Raw genomic sequence first — 24,215 nt, 5'->3', positions numbered from 1 at the left:
TGTGAACCCACGTGGGACAGCCTGATTACCTTATATCTACCCCAAGTGCTTGGAACAGTGCTTGGCACATAGTAAGCGCTCAACAAATACCATAATTATTATTATCATTATTACTCTCCCAAATGCCTATATTACTCTCCCAAATGCCTATTCAGTGCTCTGCATATGGCAAGCCTTCGATCAATAAAGCCGCATGCTCTACTAGATAGAGCAACAGGCCTGGGAGTCAGAAGGACCTGGGTTCTAAATCCCAGCTCCCACCACTTGTCTGCTGTGTGACCTTGGGTAAGTCTCTCCACATCTCTGTGTCTGGGGATTAAAACTTTGAACCCTATGTGGGACATGGACTGTGTCCAACCTGACTAGCTTGTATCTATCCCTGTGCCTGGCACATAGTAAGTGCTTAACAAATCCCTTTAAGGAAAATAAATATCACTGATTGATTAATTGATGCTGCTGTAAGAAAATCAAAACAGCCTCCAGCTTGAGAGAGGATAGCCCGGGGCAACTTCAGGACCGTTATGGGAAAGCCTTTGTCCTTGTGAAGCCTGGCAGGAGGGCTATTGCTACTATAACACTCTCCACATTTTTCTTCCCGGGGAACTGCTCTTACCAAAGTAGCTTGGTACCAAACTAACTGGGTTGCTCTCTGGAAAATTGGGGTGGGATCCCGTTAAATGGTATGAAAGTCTTCCGAGCACCTGCTTGCAGTCGGTGTGTCCCCGGGGCTTCCAGCACTTGTCAGGGTCTGAGGTCTCTGGCGGGTGGCAGGGAGAGGGAACTCGAGAGTGTGACTTTGGGTTCGCGGCCTAGAGGAAAGAGCTGGGGCCTGGGAATCAGAGGACGAGGGTTCTAATCCCAGCTCTGCCACAGGTTTACCGTGTGACTCTGGACATGTCACTTAGCTTCTCTGGGACTCAGTAGTCTCACCTGTAAAATGGGGAGTCACTATCTGTTGTCCCTCTCTAGACTGTGAGCCCCATGTGGAACGGGGACTGTCCTCAACCTCATTAACCTACCCCAGTGCTTAGCACCTAGTAAGGGCTTACCAAATACCATAATTATGATCGAAGATGCTTCCTCCAAGACACTGCACATATCTCTGCTCTAGGACATTACTCCTATTCCCATTCTAAGATCCCCCTAGAACAAAAGAGGTGCCATGACCTTGTAGGTAGCTGTATTCTGACCATTTGTCTCAACGAGGACATCATTTTAATCATCCAAACGTTTTCTCATGAGACTGGGTTGCAAGCAGGATTATGGTTAAGGCCTCCTTGTAATCCACATTTAATATCAGAAACAACTAATTCCATAATGTATGTGCATCTGCTTCCAGGGACTCCATTTTGCTCTCTGGAATCATTTATTCCTGATCTCCTAGAACAACAGCAGGGCTGGCTAGAGGTTCAAAGGGATAAATAAAGGCTAGAGAAACTTCCTCCAGTCCTTGTGATGAGCTCAGCCGAGGCTGCTGGTGCTCCTGTTCCTTGCATTTCCTTTTCCGCTCGATTGACCCCTTCACTGGGGCAGAAATGTGCATCCACTGGTGATCATTACCACAATTAAATGGAGCATGACAGATGTCGACAGCATAGAGATTTACTACCCACATACTGTTTGCAGAGCACTGTACTAGTATCTTTTATATCTGTTTTTTTGTACTCTCCCAAGCGCTTAGTATAGCGTACACCGCAAGCACTCAATAAATATGATTGACTGACTCGACTTGGAATTGACAGAACACAATGATGAAAAAAGTCCAGGTCCTGCCTTTGAGGGGCTTACAAGGGGGTGTTTCTTGTGTCAAGGGCTTAGAACAGTGCTCCACATACAGTAAGTGCTCAATAGCCTGTGAGCCCATTATTGGGCAGGGATTGTCTCTATCAGTTGCCGAATTGTACGTTCCAAGCACTTGGTACAGTGCTCTGCACATAGTAAGCGCTCAATAAATACCACTGAATGAATAAATAAAATTGAGGATTATTCCTGGCTGCATTTAAATAACCAGTGACTATCTGTGAGTTGGAAATGACATATTCAGGGGTGTATTCCCCAAATCTAACCCTATTTGTAGATGGCCCTTCTTCCCAATGGAAAAAAAAAAGTGTTCTTTGCTGATTAAAATGGGGCATAGGCAGGTAACTGTACAGCTGCTCAAAATAACACTTGTTTTATTGTTAACATATCCTGCCTTGACTACTGCATCAGCTTCCTCACTGACCTCCCTGCCTCCTGTCTCTCCCCACTCCAGTTCTTACTTCACCTTGCTGCCCAGATCAACTTCCTAAAAAAGGTTCAGTACAAGTTAAGGTCAACTACCATCTCTAAACAGATGATTCCCAAATGTACCTCTCCAGCCCTGCTCTCTCTCCTTCTCTGCAGTCTGGCATTTCCTCCTGCATTCAGGACGTCTTGATTGGGATGTCCCGCTGACATTTCAAACATGTCCAAAACAGAACTCCCTATCTCCCCACCCAAACCTTGTCCCCAACCGTCTTTCCCATCACTTTAGACAACACCACTATTCTCCCTGTCACAAGATCTTAATCTTGGCATGATCTTTGACTAGACTATGTCCAATTTGATTTGCTTGTATCCATCCCAGCGCTAAGCTTCTTCTGGGAATGGAACATGTCACTTCTTTATTCTGTACTTCCCAAGCCATTCTTACAGCACACTTTCTCAAATAGTCACTCAATAAATGCTACTACTAGTATTACTACTACACACATGTTAATTGCTCCTATCACGTAATAAAATCCCGCTTCGTGCCAGAATGTTAATTTGAGGCACTACATAACGTTAAAATCAATGGAGATCGGCGAGATGCAAAATTACAGTTAGAACATCCTCACCTTATTTCACCTCATTTGGCAAACAGGAAGAAAGAAAAAAGGGTTGCTTAATAATAACTGAATCCCTCTCAGCCAATTTATGAATAGAGAAAAAGAAACCCTTTCTCAAATTTCTCTCTTGGCCCTGGAGACTGATTCTACAAAATCACTCAGAGCAAGAACACAAAATCATTCATTTTCATTCCAATTTAAACCAAATAATATCTCCCATGGCTCTGGGGCAAAATTCCACAAGGCAGTCTGTCACCGAACACTGCTATAGAAATAGTATCAACATTAATATTTTTGACTGAGTGCCTACGTGCAGAGCAGGGTATAGTCAGTTGGGGAACATACAAAAGAGAAAGGAAAAAGAACTAAATTGATTAATATACCCTAGTAAGACACAGAAAATAGATCAGAATGATAAACACAAGTGAATAAATAAAAACAAACAGCTAAACATGGAGAACTGAGGTGGTTTGGGGGAATTCCATGATCCTGAAGGAAGCGAGATCAATCAGGGAATGCCTCCCGGAGGTAGTGTTGCTTTTAGGAGGGTTTTGAAGGATGGGAGGGAGATGCTTCGATGAAGCGGTGGGGGGAGGTGGGGGAAAAAGGGTAGTGATGAGTTCAAGGAAGGAGAGCTGAGAGTGAATATGAGGAAGAAGGCTCGTTTGGAAGATAGGGCTGCATGGGTGTAGCAGGAGATCATGGAAGGTCTCGAAGCCAAAACCATAGGGAAACCATAGGAAAACCATTAACCTTGAGCTGATACCATCCCCCCATTCATTCATTCAGTCCTCCCAGAAAGCCACCTCCACTCCGGTCATTCCAGGATTGAACGCTGATGATTTCTTAGGTAGCGCTCCACCCTTAGAACCATCTACAGAGCTTGTGAAGACAGCCTGAGGAGCTGAGAGGGATTGAAGGGACTGAACTCCTGGAAGCCCGGGAGCCCCTCCGGGCCAGAACTCAGCCTTGAGTTTCCAGCCCGGTGAGTTATTGGGGAGCAAGAGGATATACTTAGAAGATGCCAATTAGGGCCCAGTCATCCTGCACGGTCTCCCCAGACTGCAGTCAGAATAGACAGTGTGGAGCTGAGAAGACGGAGGAAGGCTTCTCAGCCTCAAAAGAATCAGCTTTTTGCTCAGCCTATGGGAGCTGTTTGCCCCATCCTCAACTCTGCCCTTGAAGGTGGGAAGCAGTTAGGCCTAGTGGAAAGAGCACGGGCCTGGGAGTCAGGCCAATTGTGTGCAGTGTGACAAGTTGCTTACCTAGTTGGTGCCTCAGTTTTCTCGCCTGTAAAATAGGGATTCAACGCCTGTTCTCCTTTCTACTTAGATTGTGACTCCAATGAGAGATAGGATTAAGACCGTGAGTCCCACATGGGACATGGACTGTGTGCAACCTGATTTGTGTTGTATCCACCCCAATACTCAGAACGGTGCATGGCACATACTAAGCATTTAACAAATATGACTAGTTGGACACAAGTTTGACACAGTCCACGTCCTAGCTGGGACTCACCGTCCCAGAAAATAATAGTAATACTACTAATAATTACTAATTACGGTACTTACTAAGTGCTTACTATGTGCCAAGCACTATTCTAAGCACTAGAGTAGATACAAGGTAATCAGGTTGGATACAGTCCCTGTTCCACATGGGGCTCCCAATCTTAATCCCCATTTTACAAAGGAGGTAACTGAGGAACAGAAAAGTGAAGCAACTTGCCCAAGGTCACACAGCAGACATGTGACAGAGCCGGGATTAGAACCCACATCCTCTAACCCCCAGGCCCAAGCTCTTGCCACTAGATCATGCTGCTTCTCAACTGGGCAAGTGAAGTGATTTGCCCAAGGTCACACAGAAGACAAGTGGCAGAACTGGGATTAGAATCCAGGTCCTTCTGACTCTCACGTCCATGCTCTATCCACTAGGCAACACTGTTTCTCTTCTTATCCTGTTTACTGGCCACCATGAATCCCGTGGCCACAGCAGCTACAACACTTGTGGGGATCTCCTCTCCTCCTTCACTGACTCACAGAGGTGGTTGTTTCTGCTTTGTTCAAGTTCGGAAGACACCCTCACGAGGCAATGATTGAGCGTAGGAGTGAGACACCGGGGAATGGAACAGGTTATTGAATCGTGATAACGCTTTGTGGCAACTCCTCTCAGAAGCTTTGTGATGTTCCACATGACAGGGTTAGGAACTCTGGCTGAACAGAGCCCAAATGTATTACTTTAATTAAGAAAAGCTCCATTCCACATGAGAAGAAATCTTAGAATACTCTTTCATCTGTCAAAAGTAAATGAATTCCAATTTAGAGCAGTACCGTAAAACATGATGAGAGTTTTGGAATGGATATTGTCAGTCTGCAAGAGGAGACATGCCCAAATTCTTTACTGTGTGGAGGTTAACAAGATATGAGCAAATCTGCATGTAGGTAGCTGTGAACAGAAATGGGAACTAGCATTCCCAGAATTCCCAGAGATCCCAGAAGTGCCGTAACTCACGGCCACCTGTGTGTAGGCCCCTGACTAGCTGTCCTCTTTCCAATCAGTATGACATCATTCAAGGTGGTAATGGCCATTTTGCATGATGTCCATCTCTCTGCTTGAGGAGAGCTCTAGGGAGGTCTCATGGAGCAATTGATAATGGACTTTTTTGCTTTTTTTAAAATGGCATTTGTTGAGCACATACTCTACGTCTGGCACTGTTCTGAGCACTGGGGTAGATACAAAGTAATCAGGTTGGACCCAGCCAATGACCCACAGGGGGCTCACAGTCTTAATCCCCATTTTACAGAGGAGGTGACTGAGGGACAGAGGAATGAAGTGATTTGCCCACAGTCACACAGCAGATAAGTGGCAGCGCTAGGATTAGAACCCAGGTCCTTCTGACTCCCAGGCTCGTGCTCTATCCACTAGGCCACGCTGCTTCTGATGGGGGGTTACACCCATCGAATGCACAGATGGCATGCCCCTAAGCTTGTCAGATTTCATCCACAAATCCCGGTGCCACTGTCAGAGACAGATTACTGGGATCGATGGAACATTGGTATGACTCAGGAATGACATGTCTTAAGATCGTATGACCTTATAAGCAATTCTTCCAAAAGAAAAATTGGCCTAATTTAAGGACTGTAACTTAAAGACCACTTTAAAAAAGATGATGCAATTATAATTTTCACTTGTCACCAAAAACTGGCTCTTGAGGTTTAAAATAGTTCCGATTGAAAAGAGAACACAACCTGATTAACTTATATCTACCCCAGTGTTTAGAACAGAGCTTGGCCCATAGTAAGTCCTTAACAAGTACGATAATTATTATTATTTTTATTATTGTTACTATGTGTTCTTGTTTGGAAACCAGGGACTACTTATGCTGCCTCTGACCACAGGGTTCCTAGTGCAGTACCCAGCACAATTTAGAACAGGGAAGGCCTGGGGGTTTGTCTCTGGAGGGGACCGCCTTGAATGAGCTGACCCCTCCCCATCTAGTCTTTCTGAACCTGAACATGGCCAAGGTTTGGTGGAACTCCTTGTGTTCAGGTCAATACTGGGCTGACCCTAAGATCCCCAAGAGTGTCGATTCCCCCAAAGAAAACATTTATTATATGTGAGAATGCAAGCGCTCAATACGAGAAGCAGCGTGACTCAGTGGAAAGAGCACTGGCTTTGGAGTCAGCGGTCATGGGTTCAAATCCCGGCTCGGCGCCTCAGTTACCTCATCTGTAAAATGGGGATTAAGACTGTGAGCCCCACGTGGGACAACCTGATTCCCCTTTGTCTACCCCAGTGCTTAGAACAGTGCTTGGCACATAGTAAGCGCTTAACAAATACCAACATTATTATTATTATTATTATTACTTACTATACTTACTTACTAACTTACTTACTTACTATACTTACATTATTATTACTTACTATCGACTGACTGTCGGAATGAGGTGCTTCATGCTACCTTCCCAGGTAAACATCCCTTAACCTTCTGCCATTTGATTAAGTTTGATGGAAGTGATACCTGCGAGATCTCCTACTGATAGCTTTCTTAATTCCCTGGAGAGGTTACCTCAGTGCCATTAAATGAAAACTCTATTCTGTTTGCTTTTTGTCTTTAAGAGAATCTATTTCAGAAATACCATTTGAGAAGAAATGCGTATAAATTCACAAAAGGACCTGAAAATTTCAAAATTCTCTTTCTTCTGTTTATCTCTGAATTAGATGAACTGAAGAAAAAGATAAAGGTCTTTTCATAATGAATCAGAAGGCTTTTTCACAGTGAATTAAAATCCCATGAAATTGAAATGTTAATGAGCCCCTGAGTTGGGGAATGACATTGCTGTCAATAGACTGTGAGCCTGTGGTTGGGTAGGGACTTTCTCTACCTGTTGCCGAATTGTACTTTCCAAGCGCTTAGTAACAGTGCTCTGCACTCAGTAAGCGCTCAATAAATACGATTGAATGAATGAGTCAAATAATCAATTGTATTTACTGAGTGCTTATTGTGTGCAAAGCACTGTATTAAGCGCTTGGAAGAGTACAATATAACGGAGTTGGTAGACGTATTTCCTGCTTGCAACAAGCTTTCAGTCTAGAGGGGGACTGTATATATATAAATAAATATAATAAATACATATAAATATAATTACAGATATGTACATAAGTGCTGTGGGTCTGAGTTCTTCGCTACAGTGTAAGCTTCTTGTCATTCTGTTGTACTTTTCCAAGTACAATGTATCAGTAAATGTTTAATCAATATCATTCTACTACTACTTCCACACTAGTATTGCTATTATTAATTTGCCCCATTTTGGCCCAGTTTTAACAAACAAAAGGTTCATAAAGTAGATTGAAAGTTGAGTTTGAATTTCCTCTTTATGGAATTGGTTAAGCTCTTGCTGTGTGCTGTACTAAGTGTACTTAGTGCAGCACTGTACTAAGCGCTGGCATAGAAACAGGATAATCAGGTTGGACACGGTCCCTGTCCCACATTAGGCTTATAGTCTTAATCCCCATTTTGCAAATGAGGGAACTGAGGCACAGAGAAGTAAAGTGACTTGCCCCAGGTCACACAACAGACAAGTGGCGGAGCTGGGATTAGATCCCAGATCCCCTGACTTCTAGTTTTGTTCTCTATCCACTAGGTCATGCTGCTGTTCCCTTCACTTCAGAGATCACACTCACTAACTCTGCCCCAGTGCCATCCTCCTCACCAGATCTAATGGACTCTATTCTCTCCTAATCCTCTCTCTCAAGAGCTTAATGCAGTTATCAGAACAGAGAAGGCGTTCAATAAGTACTATTTTTTATGGTATTTGTTAAGCAGTTACTATGCATAAAACACTGTTCTAAGCACTGGGGTAGATACAAGTTAATCAGGTTGGACAAAGTCCTTGTCCCATATGGAGCTCACAAGTCTTAATCCCCATTTTGCAGATGAGGGAACTGAAGCACAGAGAAGTTAAGTGACTTGCCCAAGGTCTCACAACAGACAAATGGAGGAGCTGGGATTAGAACCCAGTCCTTATGACTTTCAGGTCCGTGTTCTATCCATTAGATCTGAGTAAAGGGTTCAGAGTAGACCAAAACAGTAGGTGATATGAACCAGAAAATTTCTACAGCTCTTAGGAACTCTCCAGATTTTAGCACTGACCTACAGTTCAAGCATCATGGGAACAATGATGGTTCTCTTCCTTTGGTTAGGCGGTGTCCCTCAAATTGCCAGAAAGAACAGGTTTATATAACCCTGGAGCTACAATCCCAATCCATCACTTTCTTGAATGGAAATCAGGATTTGTCAGAGCCAAAATCTCCATGTGCCAACTCTCAGGAAGGACCAAAGTTCAAAATATGGCTTTGGAAACTTTGGGAAACGATTGGGCTAGTAGCCATCTGGTTAAATGTCTTCACTCTCTTTCCTTCCAGTCTCATTTGCCTGAAGGGTTACTTACAATCTTCAGTCAGAGCCAAAGCATATTCTGTTTAGAAAATGGCTTCATTTCAGGGACTTCCAAGGTAATCCCTGGACAAGTAACCTTTGGAAGTCCTAGGGTATGAAAGGAACTAGTTGAGTCAAAAGGTTTCCTATTCATCCTTCACTCTCATGGTCACAATGTAAGAGAATCCCGGTAATTACTCTTCTGTCCAAGTTCATAATTAATAAGTTGGCCAATCTTTAGGTCATGGATAAATAAGGAATACATTAAATAATCACCCTTAAAACCCTGAGTCTTGATAGCGCTCCGCTGAATATTTTTCTGCCTCAAGGGACTGCCCAAGATGAAGGGTATTATCTACCTGGAAACCCAACCCAACGTGGTCAATCTTATCTTGTCATGTACAATTAGCGCATTCAATATTTTCTCCTCAGAACAGCAGATGACCTAAACACCCAGAAGATAACATGCACCCTTCTTATTAATGCAAAGCATCCCGTTACATAAACTAAGCAACAGCTCCTTAGTTGTTTTTGCTACTTCAGTCTTGGGATAGGAAAGGTTTTTAAAGTTCATGAGATGGATAGTATACTGGAATTTGCCAACTGAATTTGCATCCACCTCTCAGTTCTTCCTGGCATATGGATAAAAACAGGATGGTAACGCCCCATATGGTGTAAACAAAAAGCTTCCCAGATGAGAGGTATTATGCATTCTGCTATATATGTTATGCATCTAATTGGGGCCTGTTAGCATTGCAGCTAAGTTCTCACGTTGCTCTACTTCATCCTTCCTCCCAGTAAAAAAATTATATTAAAATGAATCACACTCTGTCTTCCTTTCCTAAACTCATTTTTAATTAGTAATATAAATACAAATATATATATATATATGTATATATATATATTTTTTTCAGGGGTGGGAGAAGCTCTCTTATACTGATGGAATCAGAATTTCCATTTTGCTTCCAAATGGAAGCCTGATGGTAGTAGGATGAAAACAACAAAAGAAAGCACTTGTTCACAAGGCAGACAGTAAACATATGGCATGAGTTACCCCGGGAGGTTTGACCTGCCAAAAATATCAGTCATTTCACCAGGAGTTGGGATAAAATTGTGGACAAGAGGTCCATAAAGGGTCATTGGAAGGTAAGTTAGGATGGCAAAGGGAAACGTACAGATGGATGTGAGAATCCATCTCGAACCTTGGTGATGGATGTTCAGGAAGGCGACTATCACATGACTCCGCCAACTGCCTTGTTGCTGCTGTCAGCGGCAGATTCCTGGCCTGTACACATTGCCACTTGTCCACTGGGTGACCTTGAGCAAGTCACTTCCCTTCTCTGTGTCTCAGGTAAAATGAGGATTAAGACTGTGAGCCCCATGTGGGACAGGGACTGAGTCTAACCTGATTAGATTGTATGCAGCCCAGTGCTTAGAACAGTGCTTGACACGTAGTAAGAGCTTCACAAATACCATCAATATAGTGGTCTAAGCCTGATGTTCCTTATGTACCTATCTTCTTAACATCACTACCTGAATGAGAGTTCCTTAAAACTTCCTTCAGCTTTCATCAAAACAATCTATTTTTTTCCATTCTTTCCAGGCCCACGCTATGCTACCCTGCTGGGATTCATTCCTGGGAGTTAAACATTTGCATCACATATAGGGGCATCTTCTTGACACTGAAGATTCAACTGGAGGTTGGCTTTTTTGCCTGTGGGGGGAAGAAATGTGACATCTATAAAGCTGAGGAAAATATCATTCACCTCTATAAGAGATAATCAAATCTCAGACTCTGTTCTGGTCTTATTTTAACTTTAAAGAGTAACTATTTACCAGAATAGTCTGGTGAAAGGAGTGTAAAGCTCATTTTCCCCAAGTTTTTCCTCTTGAATTATTTTTATCAGTATCACATTTCTTCCAAAACCATTCTCAAGGGGCAAATGTGTAGTTTTATTCCCCAGAGTAAAAAAGCTGGTTTTCACTGGAAAACTGACAGAAAAACCAACATTTCTAGGTCCTACTTATCCTCATTCGTTAACTGCAACATCACTTTTGTTCCAGCCGAAGATGACTTTTCTGAAAGTCCTCCAGAGTTATTTACACTTTGAAAGGGTAGTTAGAGAATACGTGTTTTCTTCCGTCAGATGAGGAAAAGAGAAGCAGGATGGCCTAGTAGATAGAGTGCAAGACTTGGAGTCAGAAGGACTGAGTTTCTAATCCTGGCCCTGCCACTTGTGTGCTACGTGATCTTGGGCAAGTCACTTCACTTCTCTGTGCCTCAGTTACCTCATCTGTTAAATGGGGATTAAGACTGTGAGCCCCTTGTGGGACATAGGCTCTGTCCAACCTGATTACTTTGTATCTATCCCAGGACTTAGAACAGTCCCTGGCACATAGTACGTGCTTAGCAAATACCATTTAAAAAAAAATAGTTGTGCTGCCTGGAAATTAGTACAGTGCTCTGCATACAGTAAGCAATTAATAGGATTGATTGATGCATAGTTCATTCATTCATATTTATTGAGCATTTACTCTGTGCAGAGTACTATATTAAGTGCTTAAAAGTGTTTGCTCTAAGTGGTTACTAAAATTGGCAGAGCAGGCAATCTCATCGACAAGTTATCCTGATGTGAATGGGATCCCTTAGTGGCCAGGAGGACACCAACCATAGAGAACTCAACCCCTGATTTGCTGAGGAGAGAGGCCAGGCCTCCCAGACTTGCCTCCCAAAGCCACAGGAGGCTGGTGGAGACCTAAATGCACCTTTAGAGGAATAATAATAATAGTAATTATTATTATTATGGTACTTTTTAAGTGCTTCTATATGCCAAGCACTGTTTTAAGCACTGAGGTAGATACAAGTTTATCAGTTTGGACATAGTCCCTGTCCTACATGGGGCTCTCACTCTTAATTCCCATTTTACAGATAAGGTACAGAGAAGTGACTTGTCCAAGGTCAAACAGAAGACATGTGGCGGAGCCAGGATTAGCATCAGGTCCTTCTGACTCTCAGGCCCATGCTCTATCCACTAAGCCATGCTGCTTTTCCAGCAAAATAATAATAACAATAATAATTATAATAATACATTAAGCACTTATGGTGCACCAGGCACTGTACTGAGCATTTGGATAGATACAGGATAAATGAGTTGGACACAGTCTTTTCGAAAAGGGGCTCACAGTCTTAATCCCCATTTTCCAAATGAGGAAAGTGAGGCACAGAGAAGTGAGGTGACTCGAGCAAGATCACACAGCAGACAAGTGGTAGAGCCAGAACTAGAACCAAGGTCCAGGCTCTACCCTCTAGGTCATGCTGCATCAGAACTCTGGCCTCCAAGCTTGAGGTTCCCGTGGGTTTCCTGAGAGCGCGGAGGCAGGTGGAAATAGCGTGGCATTTCAGAGAGATTCAAGTCAGTCAGCAGCATATATTGAGTGCTGTGCAATTTGTGCAGAGCACTGTACAAAGGACTGGACGGAGATTAAGAGAAAGATTAAGGCAGGGTCCCTGTCCTTGAGTAATTTACAATCTAATGGAGGCAAGATAAAAATCAGTTCACAGATAATTATGCATACAGCATGAAGGATTAAGGCACAGAACATAAGAGAACCAATAGACACAAATACACGGAACAGGTGTGTGGGTTGGTTAAGCTTTCATGGGTTTGTGTGGGTGACCTTCAGGCCTGCAAAACCAATCCTAATTCTTATCTGAAGTCAATTCCCCATGTTCTCTATATTATATTATTATTTTCATTATGAAAACTCCCCCTGAAGTGTTGATTTTTAAAGACTCTCACAAGTGTTTAAAAAAGTAAGAAAAAGAAATAAAAGTCCATATTTAAATTACGTTAAAAACCCTCTTGCAAAACTGCACCCAGAATCTGCTAAATTTGTTCCAGTGCATCCTGATTTAACCAAAAAATAATTAACAAGAAAAGCCACAATTTGGTAGTTTGAGCTTTTCTAATTATATTTCAAATCTTCAGTGAAAAGCCAAAAACAAGAACACGAACATTTTCTTTCTCAAATGGATCCTTGAATCCTGCTCCCTCTTTGGATTACTTTTATGAAAATAACTTTTTCAAAAGCTAAATCTGTACAAATACTCACCAATAGAAAACTGAAGTGCAGAAGCTGTTGTCGTATTAAGGCCGGTGGTAGTCTAGAGGAATAAATGTGGTAGGAGGGGGAGAAGGAAAGGAAGAAAAAAAGAGAAAAAGAAAGGAGAACTATCAGTTGAAGAGTACATTTATCCCCTTTTCTACTTTTCTGGATAGGCCTGGTTTTTTTTATTTCTGGTTTAAAGAGACAGCTAGTTGTAAACGTATAATTGTGAGGAGACTTGAAACCCTTTTTTTTCCCTTTCATGCATGAAAGTACAGCACTTTTCCCTCAAACCATGGGAAGCAGCATGACCTAGTGGATAGACGAGCTTGTGAGTCAGAAAGATCTGGGTTCTAATCCCAACTCCACCACTTGTCTGCTCTGTTGATCTTGGGCAATTCTTTGTGCCTCCTTTATTCATCTGTTAAAAGGGGAGTAAAACTGTGAGGCCCATGGAGGACATGGACTGTGGCCAATCTGATTAGCTTATATTTACCCCAACACTTAGTAAAGTGCTTAGCACATAGTAAGTGCTTAAAAAATACCACAATTATTGCCATAGCTTCTCTGTGCCTTTGCTTATCCATAAGATTAAGACTGTGAGGCCCATGTGGGACGGTGCCTGTGTCCAACCTGATTACTGTGTACCTATCCCAGTGCTTAGTAGAGTGTCTGGCATATAGTAAGTGCTCAACAAATACCATTAAAAAAAAAACCCCAGAAGAGGCAATCCAGCAAAAGAGGAGGAATGTGGGCTTTAAAATCAGTTGCCTGAGAGAATTCTCACCTGCATTGCAAACTGAAGATAATAGCTCGGTTTGCTGTTCTTGTTCCACAGTTTGTTTTGCCCCAGAAAGTCCTTCTGGACATTCTTTAGGGAGCCTTGGGGAAGGTCCTTAAGTGCTGACTTGCCAAGGCGATGGGCTCGGGAGAGATTACTCAGAGTAATGGTGCATCTTGCAGCCAGGATACGCTCAGATACAAACAACCCAAGACTTCGAGTGCTGGCTTTTTCCACTCCCTGCCACATGCCGGGTTCTTTGAAGCCAAGAGCAGTAGCACTGAGGATTCCCCTCTTTTCCCAGCTGGTGATCACACTCTCGGAGGGATATTAAATGAGGGACAGAGATGGAGTTAGGAATGGAGAAGTAAAGGGAGAAGGGGATGCCTGGGGCCAGGATATCCCCCTGGAGGAATTCCACCCGGGATAACCAAGGGATACAGCAAAAACAGCAACACCATTTATGGCCTACTGAAAAGCGCACAGGGCTGAGAATCAGGAGACCTGGGTTGGAATCTCAACTTCTGCCCCTTGCCTGTCATGTGAACTTGGGGGGCAAGTCACTTTGACTTCTTTGTGCTTCAGTTTCCTCATTCTGTAATATTTGGATGAAAAATCTGTCCCTTCCCATTACATTATGAGTCCCATTCGTTCATTCATTCATTTATTCAATCTTATTTATTGAGGACTTACTGTGTGCAGAATAAGACTAAGCACTTGGGAGAGTACATGCAGTCAGTTGACAGTATTTACTGAGTGCTTACTGTGTGCAGAGCACCGTACTAAGCACTTGGAAGAATACAATATAACAATAAACAGACATCCCCTGCCTATAATGAGCTTACAGCCTAGGCGGGGTGGCACACATTAATATAAATAACTTACAGAGGGCAGAGAATGAACTGAGTGCCTTAAAGCCAATGGTAAGGAGTTTCTGTTTAATGTGGCAAAGGATGAGCAACTATTGAAGGTGGTTGTAGAGTGGGGAAATGTGCACAGAAAAATCATTTTAGAAAAATGACCTGGGCAGCAGAGTGAACTATGGAGTGGAGATGGGGGAGGCTGGAATCAGGGAGATCAGCAAGGAGACTGATGCCATCTAATAATGAGAACAGTTCAAGTTCTCTTTGGGCTGCTGGGGAGCTCAATAAATACCACTGACTGACTTTCCCAACTGGATCGATCAGCGAAGAACTCTCTAGTTGGGGAGACTGGGGGAGCTGATGACTGGAACTTTCTGGTTGACAGGGCTTTCCGGTTGGTAACGTTCTAGGACTCTCATGCTGTGGTGAAGGAGTACAATAAGAGCAGCGCTAAAGCTATGAGCTCTATAATTCTACCACTATACCCACAGCAGATGCAGAAAAATAAATGTTTTGCTCCAGGACAGAGGTTCTGAAATGAGGCCACTTGGCAAGGCTCTTCCAAGGTCAGGGCTGAATCAGATAGATGTGATTTCAAGATCCCTCAATATTTCGTGTAACTCACTGCAAAGATGACTAACTCCATCTATCTCCTAACCTGTAGACAATTCAGACAGTAGTGGAAAATTTACAATTGGTGCTTTTTTTTTGTTGTTGGACAGGTACATGTTTGGTGGATTCAGGTGCTTCTGTAAGGACAGCCTCAGTATGGGTATAACATTTGTCTCGGAAAATAAAAGAGTACCTTCTGAGGCTTGAGTTATGAGTGCCTATTATTTTAATTTGCATTCAATTAATTCTATTGCGTGAGCAGTAATTTCAACAAGAAACTCTTCAATTTATCAATGTTCTGCAGCTCAAATCTTCAATACATTAAATGTATCTATTGCTGGGAAAGAGGTACTCAAGCGGTACGAAACAAAGGCCACATTACAGAAAACTAATTGACTGGCACTTCTTGAAAGCTAAATCTTCTTTTAATTGCTTTCCCTTTTTTTAGCGTGGAACACCGTCTTTCAGGGCCCTTCTAGACTAATGATGACTATTAAAACAGCTTGCGTGGGTGTGCATAGGTGTCATGAGGCGATACAACTTGGAGCTGAATTCTGCCGTCTCTCTTTTTGTGTTCCAACATCCTGGCTCTGCAGGCATCACTCTACTTGGCTTTCCAAAGCTAGTTCAGGAAAGCAATCCAGTTCCGCAGTGTCAGGGGATAACATTTCCAGTGACCCATTAGACAAGCTTGTGGGAGGGTGGATATTGGGAATTCTGGTTCTTTCTGTAGCTTGGTCCACTGTCATCTCATAATAATAATAATGATTATGTTGGTATTTGTTAAGCGCTTACTATGTGCAGAGCACTGTTCTAAGCGCTGGGGTAGGTACAGGGTAATCAGGTTGTCCCACGTGAGGCTCATAGTCTTAATCCCCATTTTACAGATGAGGGAACTGAGGCACAGAGAAGTGAAGTGACTTGCCCACAGTCACACAGCTGACAAGTGGCAGAGCTTGGATTCAAACCCATGACCTCTGACTCCAAAGCCCGGGCTCTTTCCACTGAGCCACGCTGCTTCCCCTGCTTCATACCACCTGAAGAGATGTGATCTCTTTAGCTTTGATTTTCCAAAGCAGAATGGGCAGAAGATAAAATCTGCAACCTCCACCCATGGCCAATGGGGAGACATGGAGGAGGGAAAGAAAGAGCCAAGATTTTAGAGAAGCCTAAGGTGCACCGGTAGGAGAGGTGGAATTGGAGAGGAGCACTTGGGAGAACCAAGGAAGTGATAAAGGACGGGAATAATAGCTGGTGGACTAGAATCTCAAATATCCCTTAGATCAAGGAGGGAGGGTAATTGTGGTATTCGTAAAGCACTTATATATGCCAAGCATTATACTAAGCACTGGGCTAGATACAAGATAATCAGGTCCCACATGAGGCTCACGGCACAGTTTACAGAAGATTCAGAAGAGGTACTGAATCCCCATTTTGCAGTGAGGGAAATGAGGCACAGAGAAATGAAACAACTTGCCCAAGGTCACACAAGCAAGAATGTGATGGAGCCAGGATTAGAACCAGGTACTCTGACTCCAGGGCCCATGCTCTTCCCACTAGGCCATGCTGCTTCTCTAAGCAACACATTGCTTTCACCTTTAAGCAGAAAAGTTACAGAAAGAGAGAGGAACTCCAAGCTGAGGATGTTAGACATTTGTACAGAGCTGAATCTTGTAAGTAAACCAGTTGTGGTTAAAGAAACATGCAGTAACTGGCTCGATTTTAAGTTGGATTCACTTGCCGTTGGGGACGGCCTGGTGCCGGGGATGCTCCACTTTTGAAAAACCGTCACGGGGGGAAAGGTGGGGGCTTTCTGGAGTCCTCAAAATGGGGGATTGGACCTGCACTGACCCAGATCCACTGAAGATGTGCAACTTGGATGCAGTCACCTAAGGTCACTGCAGGCTATGGTGTTACTGTTAACAACTCCAAAAGACACACTAGGGCCATCTCACAGGGGTTCATCCCAATTACCGGGACACCCTCCCTCTTCACATAATAATTATGTATTTGTTAAGCGCTTACTATGTGCCAACACTGTTCTAAGTGCTCTAACTGACGATAACTCTCCCCATCTTCAAAACCTCACTGAAGGCACATCTCCTCCAAGAGGTCTTCCCTGATCAAGCTCTCTTTTCCTCTTCTCCCACCCCGGCATTGCCCTTGAACCTGGATTTGTTTCCTTTATTCACTCCTTCCTCGGTTCCACAGGACTTATGTACATATCTGTAATCTATTTATTTTTATATTTATGGCCATTCCCTCCTCTAAGTTCCTTGTGGACAGGGAATGTGTCTCCCACCTCAGTTGTACTGTACTCTCCCAAGTGCTTTGTACAGAGCTAAACCGATTGATTGATTGATTGATCAAATTGCTCTGTGCTACTAATTAATTAATGTTGGTATTTGTTAAGCGCTTACTATGTGCCGAGCACTGTTCTAAGCGCTGGGGTAGACATAGGGGAATCAGGTTGTCCCACGTGGGGCTCACAGTCTTAATCCCCATTTTACAGATGAGGGAACTGAGGCACAGAGAAGTTAAGTGACTTGCCCACAGTCACACAGCCAACAAGTGGCAGAGCTGGGATTCAAACTCATGAGCCCTGACTCCAAAGCCCATGCTCTTTCCGCTGAGCCACGCTGCTTTTCAGGGCCTAAAGCCCCATTCAAGCCTTGTTGTTCCTCAGCCAAGGCCCAAAATGTCACCGGGTTCGTCAGGAGTCCACCATGCTGAGGAACAGATCCATCTCATATCCTTACCCATCCCCATGAAGGACCCCTATGTGAAGTTTTTTTAAATTATTATTAAATTTAATAATTAATTATTAAATTAATCAATTAATTAATTATTTTTAAATTAACTTTTCAATATTTAACTTCCTGCCAAGTTCAGGAGTGCATCTGAACAATTAACTGAATTTTCTTTAAAATGGGAGCTGTGGGAGTTTTTTGCATTGGCCAATTGCTTGGTCTGGATGTGGCCTCCCAGCCAATCACAAGGCCAAAAAGATTGACCGCCTCTTTACATATAAAGATTGGTGGTAGCTTTTATTCAGGGCTAGATTTGTCACTGTGCCACCCTTGAGAGCTAGGCTTATTTCCTCCTTGCAGCTATAAAAAGGGGGGAAAAGAAAGCATCCTGTCTTGGTATTTGTTAAGCGCTTACTATGTGCCGAGCACTGTTCTAAGCGCTGGGGTAGACATAGGGGAATCAGGTTGTCCCACGTGGGGCTCACAGTCTTAATCCCCATTTTACAGATGAGGGAACTGAGGCACAGAGAAGTTAAGTGACTTGCCCACAGTCACACAGCCGACAAGTGGCAGAGTGGGATTCGAACTCATGAGCCCTGACTCCAAAGCCCGTGCTCTTTCCACTGAGCCATGCTGCCTGAGATGAGCTGACTGTCGGGCCCTGCAGTTGTGGAGGATAACTGGAAACAGAAACCACATGATCTAATAAGAAGGACACGGGTTTGGGAGTCAGAGGAACTGGGTTCTAATCCCGGCTCTGCTTGTCTGCTGTGTCCCCTTGGACAAGTCACTTCACTTCTCGATGCCTCAGTTTCCCCATCTATAAAATGGGGGATTAAATCTTACGCCCTCCTACTTGGACTTTTAGCTTCATGTGGGACATGGAATTTGTCCAACCTGATTATCTTGTATCTACTCTAGCACTTAGTACAGTGCTTGGCACATATTAGGTACATAACATATATCAGTATTATTAGTAGTAATACTATGCAATATATATATGTAATACTATATAATAATATAATATATACTAGTATATGAAATATATAATAATAATAATAATGATGATTTGGCCACACTGCTGTCTACAAATTGTCACCAAGACAGTGTGCGCTGAGTCTGTATGGTGCCGACTGCCACTGAAAATAATCTGTACAGCTGCCTTGTGCCATTAGCATCAAAAAGTTTTCAATTTTTTCCCATTTTTATTTTCTGGAAAACTTGTCACCCCCAAGAAAATTCACCGCTTGAGGCCAAGACCTTAAAGTCTATTGGGAAAACCACCCCTGCTCCTAGAAGGGTTTCCCCAGAAAGGGAGGCCTGGGATTTTATTTCTAGGAGGGATGAGGCATTCCATTCCCATGCTCTTAGGTCTTCCCTTGCTTCGGTCCCTGGCTCATAGGAAAAGAATTTTCCCTTATTTATCCAGGTCAATCTCAAAGCGTTTTCCTTGACTGACATCGATCCAGTCAGATTTTCCCAGAGTCGAAGTTAGGCACCTTTGAAAGGCACATTACCAAACCCTTTCCAGCCAATAAAAGGTCTTTTAATTATCGCTCTAGTAAAAATGAATGGTAGTTATTCCAGGGAGCCCACATAGCCTGGGGAAGGGGAAGGCGCTAAAAAGAGTTAGCACATCTCAAATGGGAGGCAATAATCTTCGCTTCCTGGGAGGTGTCCATCTCATGTAGATTCTTGCTGAATGGCAGGGATTAGTAATCACAGGCCTCACCGGATAAACCATCACACAGTTGGATTTTTAGCAGAGAAAAAATCTTTCAAAAACCACTCCATGCCCCGGATGGCAAAATCCAGGATTTGCATCTAGAGTAAACAAGTTCACTCACCAATTCTCTCGGCCCATACGGCTCACAGAAGGTGACTGCATTGCCGTGCATAATCACCCCACACTGCTCTCCCACCTCGCAGTTGCAACATTCAACCCTGTGAAAACATAGAACACAGTTTAAGTCACAGTCGGACCAAGAACCTAACCCAATATAGTGAGAAAAATCAGATAACATAAAGTGTTTTTTCCACCTTGGCTTCAACTATCACTCAGTACTTCAGTGGTATTGATTGAGTTCTTCTTATGTGCAGAGCACTGTACTACACACTTAGTAAAGTGCAAAATGACAGAGTTGGTGGACACGATCCCCGCCTACACAGAGCATTCAGTCTACAGGGGGAGACAATGAAATAAATTAAGGAGAGGGGAAATAATAGAGTAAAGGGATATTTACATAATGTTGCAAGCTGGGTGAGTGTCAAAGGGCTGAAGAGGTACCCAACCATGAACACAGTCAACACAGAGAAGCGGGCAGAAATGAGGGCTTAATAGAGGAAAGTTGTCAGTGGCTGTGTTTTTTTATGGTATTTGCTCAGCGCTTACTATATAGCAGGCTCTGTTCTAAGCACCGGGATAAATACAAAGCAATCAGGTGGTCACAGTCCCTGTCCCACACAGGGCTCACAATCTTAATCCCCATTTTACAGATGAGGTAACTGAGTCCCAGATAAGTGAAGTGACTTGCCCGAGGTCATCCAGCAGATAAGTGGCAGAGCCAGGGCTACAACCCAGGTCCTTCCGACTCCTGGGCCCATACTCTATCCACTAGGCTGCATTGTTCCCCAGGAAGCTGTTTTACCCAGGAAGCTATGCTGATGTATACTTGGGATACACTGGAAAAGTCTTATTTGCACATTAGTGAAAAAGGGTGCTCAAGCAAAAACAAAGCTATTTTACCCAGTTCAATCGGGTCTCAAAAGAGGAGTCATGGCCAAAGAATGTGTAAAATGCATTTCTAAATATACAGCAGAGTCTAGCCTACCATTGTACCATCGTATCGCTAGAGGGGGTGACTTAAAGGGTTGAACAAAGACAGGGCTCTCAGAGACCATGGAGCGAACAATTGCTAACCCCAACTCAACCTCTGATTTACTGGATTTTCTTGCAAGTTATTTTATATGGTATTTGTGAACCATCTACTATGTGCCAGGCACTGTACTATGCACTGGAGTAGATACAAGATAATCAGGGTGGACACAGTCCATGTCCCATGTGGGGCTCACAGTCTTAATTTACTGATGAGGTAACTGAGGCCCAGACAAATGAAGTTACTGGCCCAAGGTCACAAAGTGGACAAGTCGCAGAGCTGGGATTAGAATCTAGGTCCTCTTATGAGAAGAAGAAAGTCACGGGTTCTAATCCTTACTCCGCCATTTGTCTGTTGGGTGACCTTGGGCAAGTCACTTCACGTTTCTGGACCTCAGTTACCTCATCCATAAAATGGGGATTGAGACTGTGAGCTCCACATGGGAAAAAGACTGTGCAATCCGATTTGCTTGTAATAATAATAATAATGATAATGGCATTCATTAAGTACTTACTATGTGCCACGCACTGTTTTAAGCTCAGGGGTAGATACAAGGTTATCAGTTTGTCCCACATGGGGCTCAGAGGTAACAGACGCAGAGAAGTGAAGTGATTTGCCCAGCATCACACAGCAGACAAGTGGCAGAGCTGGGATTAGAATCCACGACCTCTGACTCCCAAGCCCATCTGCTTTCCTCTAAGCCATGCTGCTTCTCATCCACCCCAGTGCTTAGTATAGTGTGTGGTACATAGTAAGCACTTAACAAATACCATTATTATTATTATTCTTCCCAGATCCATGCTCTTTCCACTAGGCAGACTGTTTCTTAGTGTTAGTGACTGTGCTTTCCCCCTCTGATAAAGAGGCTAGTGCAAGTAGTTTCAGCAAAGGGTTTGGCAAATAACAGACCTCGAGAAGCAAATAATCAAGTTGATGGTGGCTGGAGCAAGCAGAAGAGGGTGCATCTGGGTATTTCTTAGCTGATGTCACTTGAGATGCATGCGTTTGTTTTGCTCCAAGACACTTCGACCTTCCTCTGAAGCACAACCCAACCAAAGGAAAAATAGAACTGTTTCCTTCTCAACACTCCCCAGGAGAGTTGTATCTCATGCAGAAAGAGCGGGAGCAAAGCAGAGGTACTTTCACCTCCTAAATGGCAAAGCTCGTGGAAAGGACATGATACCATCAATTTTGGGAGCTTTGAATTTTGCCCTTTTAGCCACTTAGCTAATGTCAAAAACAAGGTGACGGTGTGTGCAGAAAAATGGAGAAAGGGATTTTTCCTAATAATACTAATAACAATACTTGTTTAGCACTTGCGATGTGCCACCCACGCTGGGGTAGATACCCGATAACCAGGTCAGACACAAATCCTGTCCCACGTGGGGCTCACAGTCTAAGTAGGAAGGTGAAGAGGTATTTAATCCCCATTTTACTGATGAGGAAACGGAGGACCAGGGAAGTTAAATGACTTGCCTAAGGTCTCACAGCAGGCAAGTGATAGAGCTGGGATTAGAATCAAGGTCCTCTGACTTGAAGGCCTATGCTCGTTCCACCAGGCCATGCTGCTTCCTCTTGCGAAACAAGGAGGCAAGGCCACCTTCAGTGGCCAGGGCCAAAACATTGCCTACATCGTCTAGCATAAAGATGCACCCTGTTTGCACTATGGTGAAGTCTGCACTGTTCCTACATTGTCTTTTCAGCCTCAGTCTCACGTCCCACCCAAGGACAGGAGGATGATCAACAGGGCCTAATAGAGCACAGGCCTGGGAGCCAGAGGACCTGGGTTCCAGTCCTGTCTTCTCCACTTGCCTGCTGTGTGATCTCAGGCCTGGAATCTGGTGGCTGGAATCAGGATTCAAAAAACACCCAATGTTTTCTTGGAACCATTGTCAAATTAGTTCACTAGGTGAGTTGCATTAAAAGTGTTGATGGGACCATTCCCGGTGCCTTCTCCACACCTTCTGTTCTAAAAAGGGTCCAATGTGGGGGTCTTTGCTTCCATTTCCTTTTCTCTGTCTCTCTTTTGCAGCTGAAGAAAGCTCACCACAAGACCACTCAATGGGTAACCTCTTCGTCTCCCCCAAAATGAGAGGGCTAGAGACCACAGAATATTCCCAGGCAACCCCAACATTGACCAACTCTCACTCTGACAACCGCCAGGGACCTTCCGATCCTCAGAGCTGCTACTCTGTCCTGAACAATTCCAAACTCATCCAGTGTAAATGCCTTCATTCCTGGAGTCCTGAGGAATATCTTCCTACTATAAAGTGGATAAACAGATTAACTAAATTATTCTTAATTTAACCCCCACATGGTTAAATGAGCAAAGACTCAGCATGTCAGGGTGTTTTTTTTTTAATGGTACTTGTTAAGCACTTACTATAAGCACTGTACTAAAGTGGTGGGGTAGACATATGATAATCAGGTTGGACAAAGTCCCTGTTAGCATGAGACTCACAGTTTAATTAGGGTTTAATCCCCATTTTACAGATGAGGTAACTGAGGTACAGACTTGTCCAAAGTCACATAGCAGATAAGTGACAAGGCTGGGATTAGAACCCAGCTCTTCTGACTCCGACAAAGACCCAGAAAGAATTGGTCTTCCACCATTTCTGCCCTCTCTGTCTCTCCTGATCACATCTCAAAAAATGTCCCTCACCAAGTGTACACTCAGTAAGTGCTACTATTGCTACAACTCACTTTTCCTCTTCCTGGGCCTGCTGCACATCCCAATTTATCTGGGGCAGCCCTGGTGTTCTATAGACTGGCCTGGCCAATTATAGAAAAGTAACCAGATGCCCCAGTATGCTTTGTTGGTCGCCGGGGAGGGGGGAGTTGGTCCATAAGGTTTGGGTGGTGTCCCAGTGGTCCCGCTTTCAACCCACTATGATATGGTTAGCCTCCCCACCATGGAGTGAGTCAGAAATACATCTGAGAGTTTGAGATCCCACTCCTCCCGAAAGAAACAGTCCCACAGGACCCGACGAGTCAGAACAAGGATGAGACTGGAGGTGGTTTTCTTCAAATTTACGATTCAAGAGCTGTGGATTTTCTCAGTATTTAAATATTCCACTCTGCTTTGCTTTTCAACTATATTTCTTCCCCTCTCCCCTGATCATTAGACAGTGGTTTGGATGAACAAAGTGAATGAAAATACACTATTAAATATTGTGGCATGACTGATACAATTATTACTTGTTCCATTATTTGTTCAGCTGCTTCATCCTAATATGCTTGCCCTGACTGTAGCTTTATGCTTGTTCTTTCTCCAGGTTTCGCTATCTGAAAAGAATCTGTCTCCCCCTTTACATCAAAAACTCCTTGAGGGCAGGAAACTTGTGTCTTGTTACTGTTGTGCTTGCATAATCACCTAGTATATCGCTTAGCACTCAATGAGTGCAATTATTAGAGCTTGCAGGCTCCCTTTTTATTTTGCAAT

At 43.5% G+C, this 24,215-nt stretch overlaps 1 protein-coding gene across 1 annotated transcript in view; it reads right to left on the bottom strand.

Moving 5' to 3' along the window:
• RELN (reelin) overlaps positions 1 to 24,215 on the bottom strand; it is a 324,257-nt gene that overhangs the window by 172,554 nt on the left and 127,488 nt on the right. The window contains exons 7-8 of the mRNA XM_029077379.1: positions 19,745 to 19,841; positions 12,898 to 12,949 (exon numbers count right to left, since the gene is read on the bottom strand). Of these exons, the coding sequence (XP_028933212.1) occupies positions 12,898 to 12,949; positions 19,745 to 19,841 (149 nt within the window). The remainder of the gene's footprint in view (positions 1 to 12,897; positions 12,950 to 19,744; positions 19,842 to 24,215) is intronic.

This window comes from Ornithorhynchus anatinus, chromosome 13, assembly GCF_004115215.2.
Source record: "Ornithorhynchus anatinus isolate Pmale09 chromosome 13, mOrnAna1.pri.v4, whole genome shotgun sequence".
In the NCBI taxonomy this organism is placed as follows: domain Eukaryota; kingdom Metazoa; phylum Chordata; class Mammalia; order Monotremata; family Ornithorhynchidae; genus Ornithorhynchus; species Ornithorhynchus anatinus.
The sequence above is the reverse complement of the archived record's forward strand: the minus strand, read 5'-3'. Positions and strand labels throughout refer to the sequence as shown.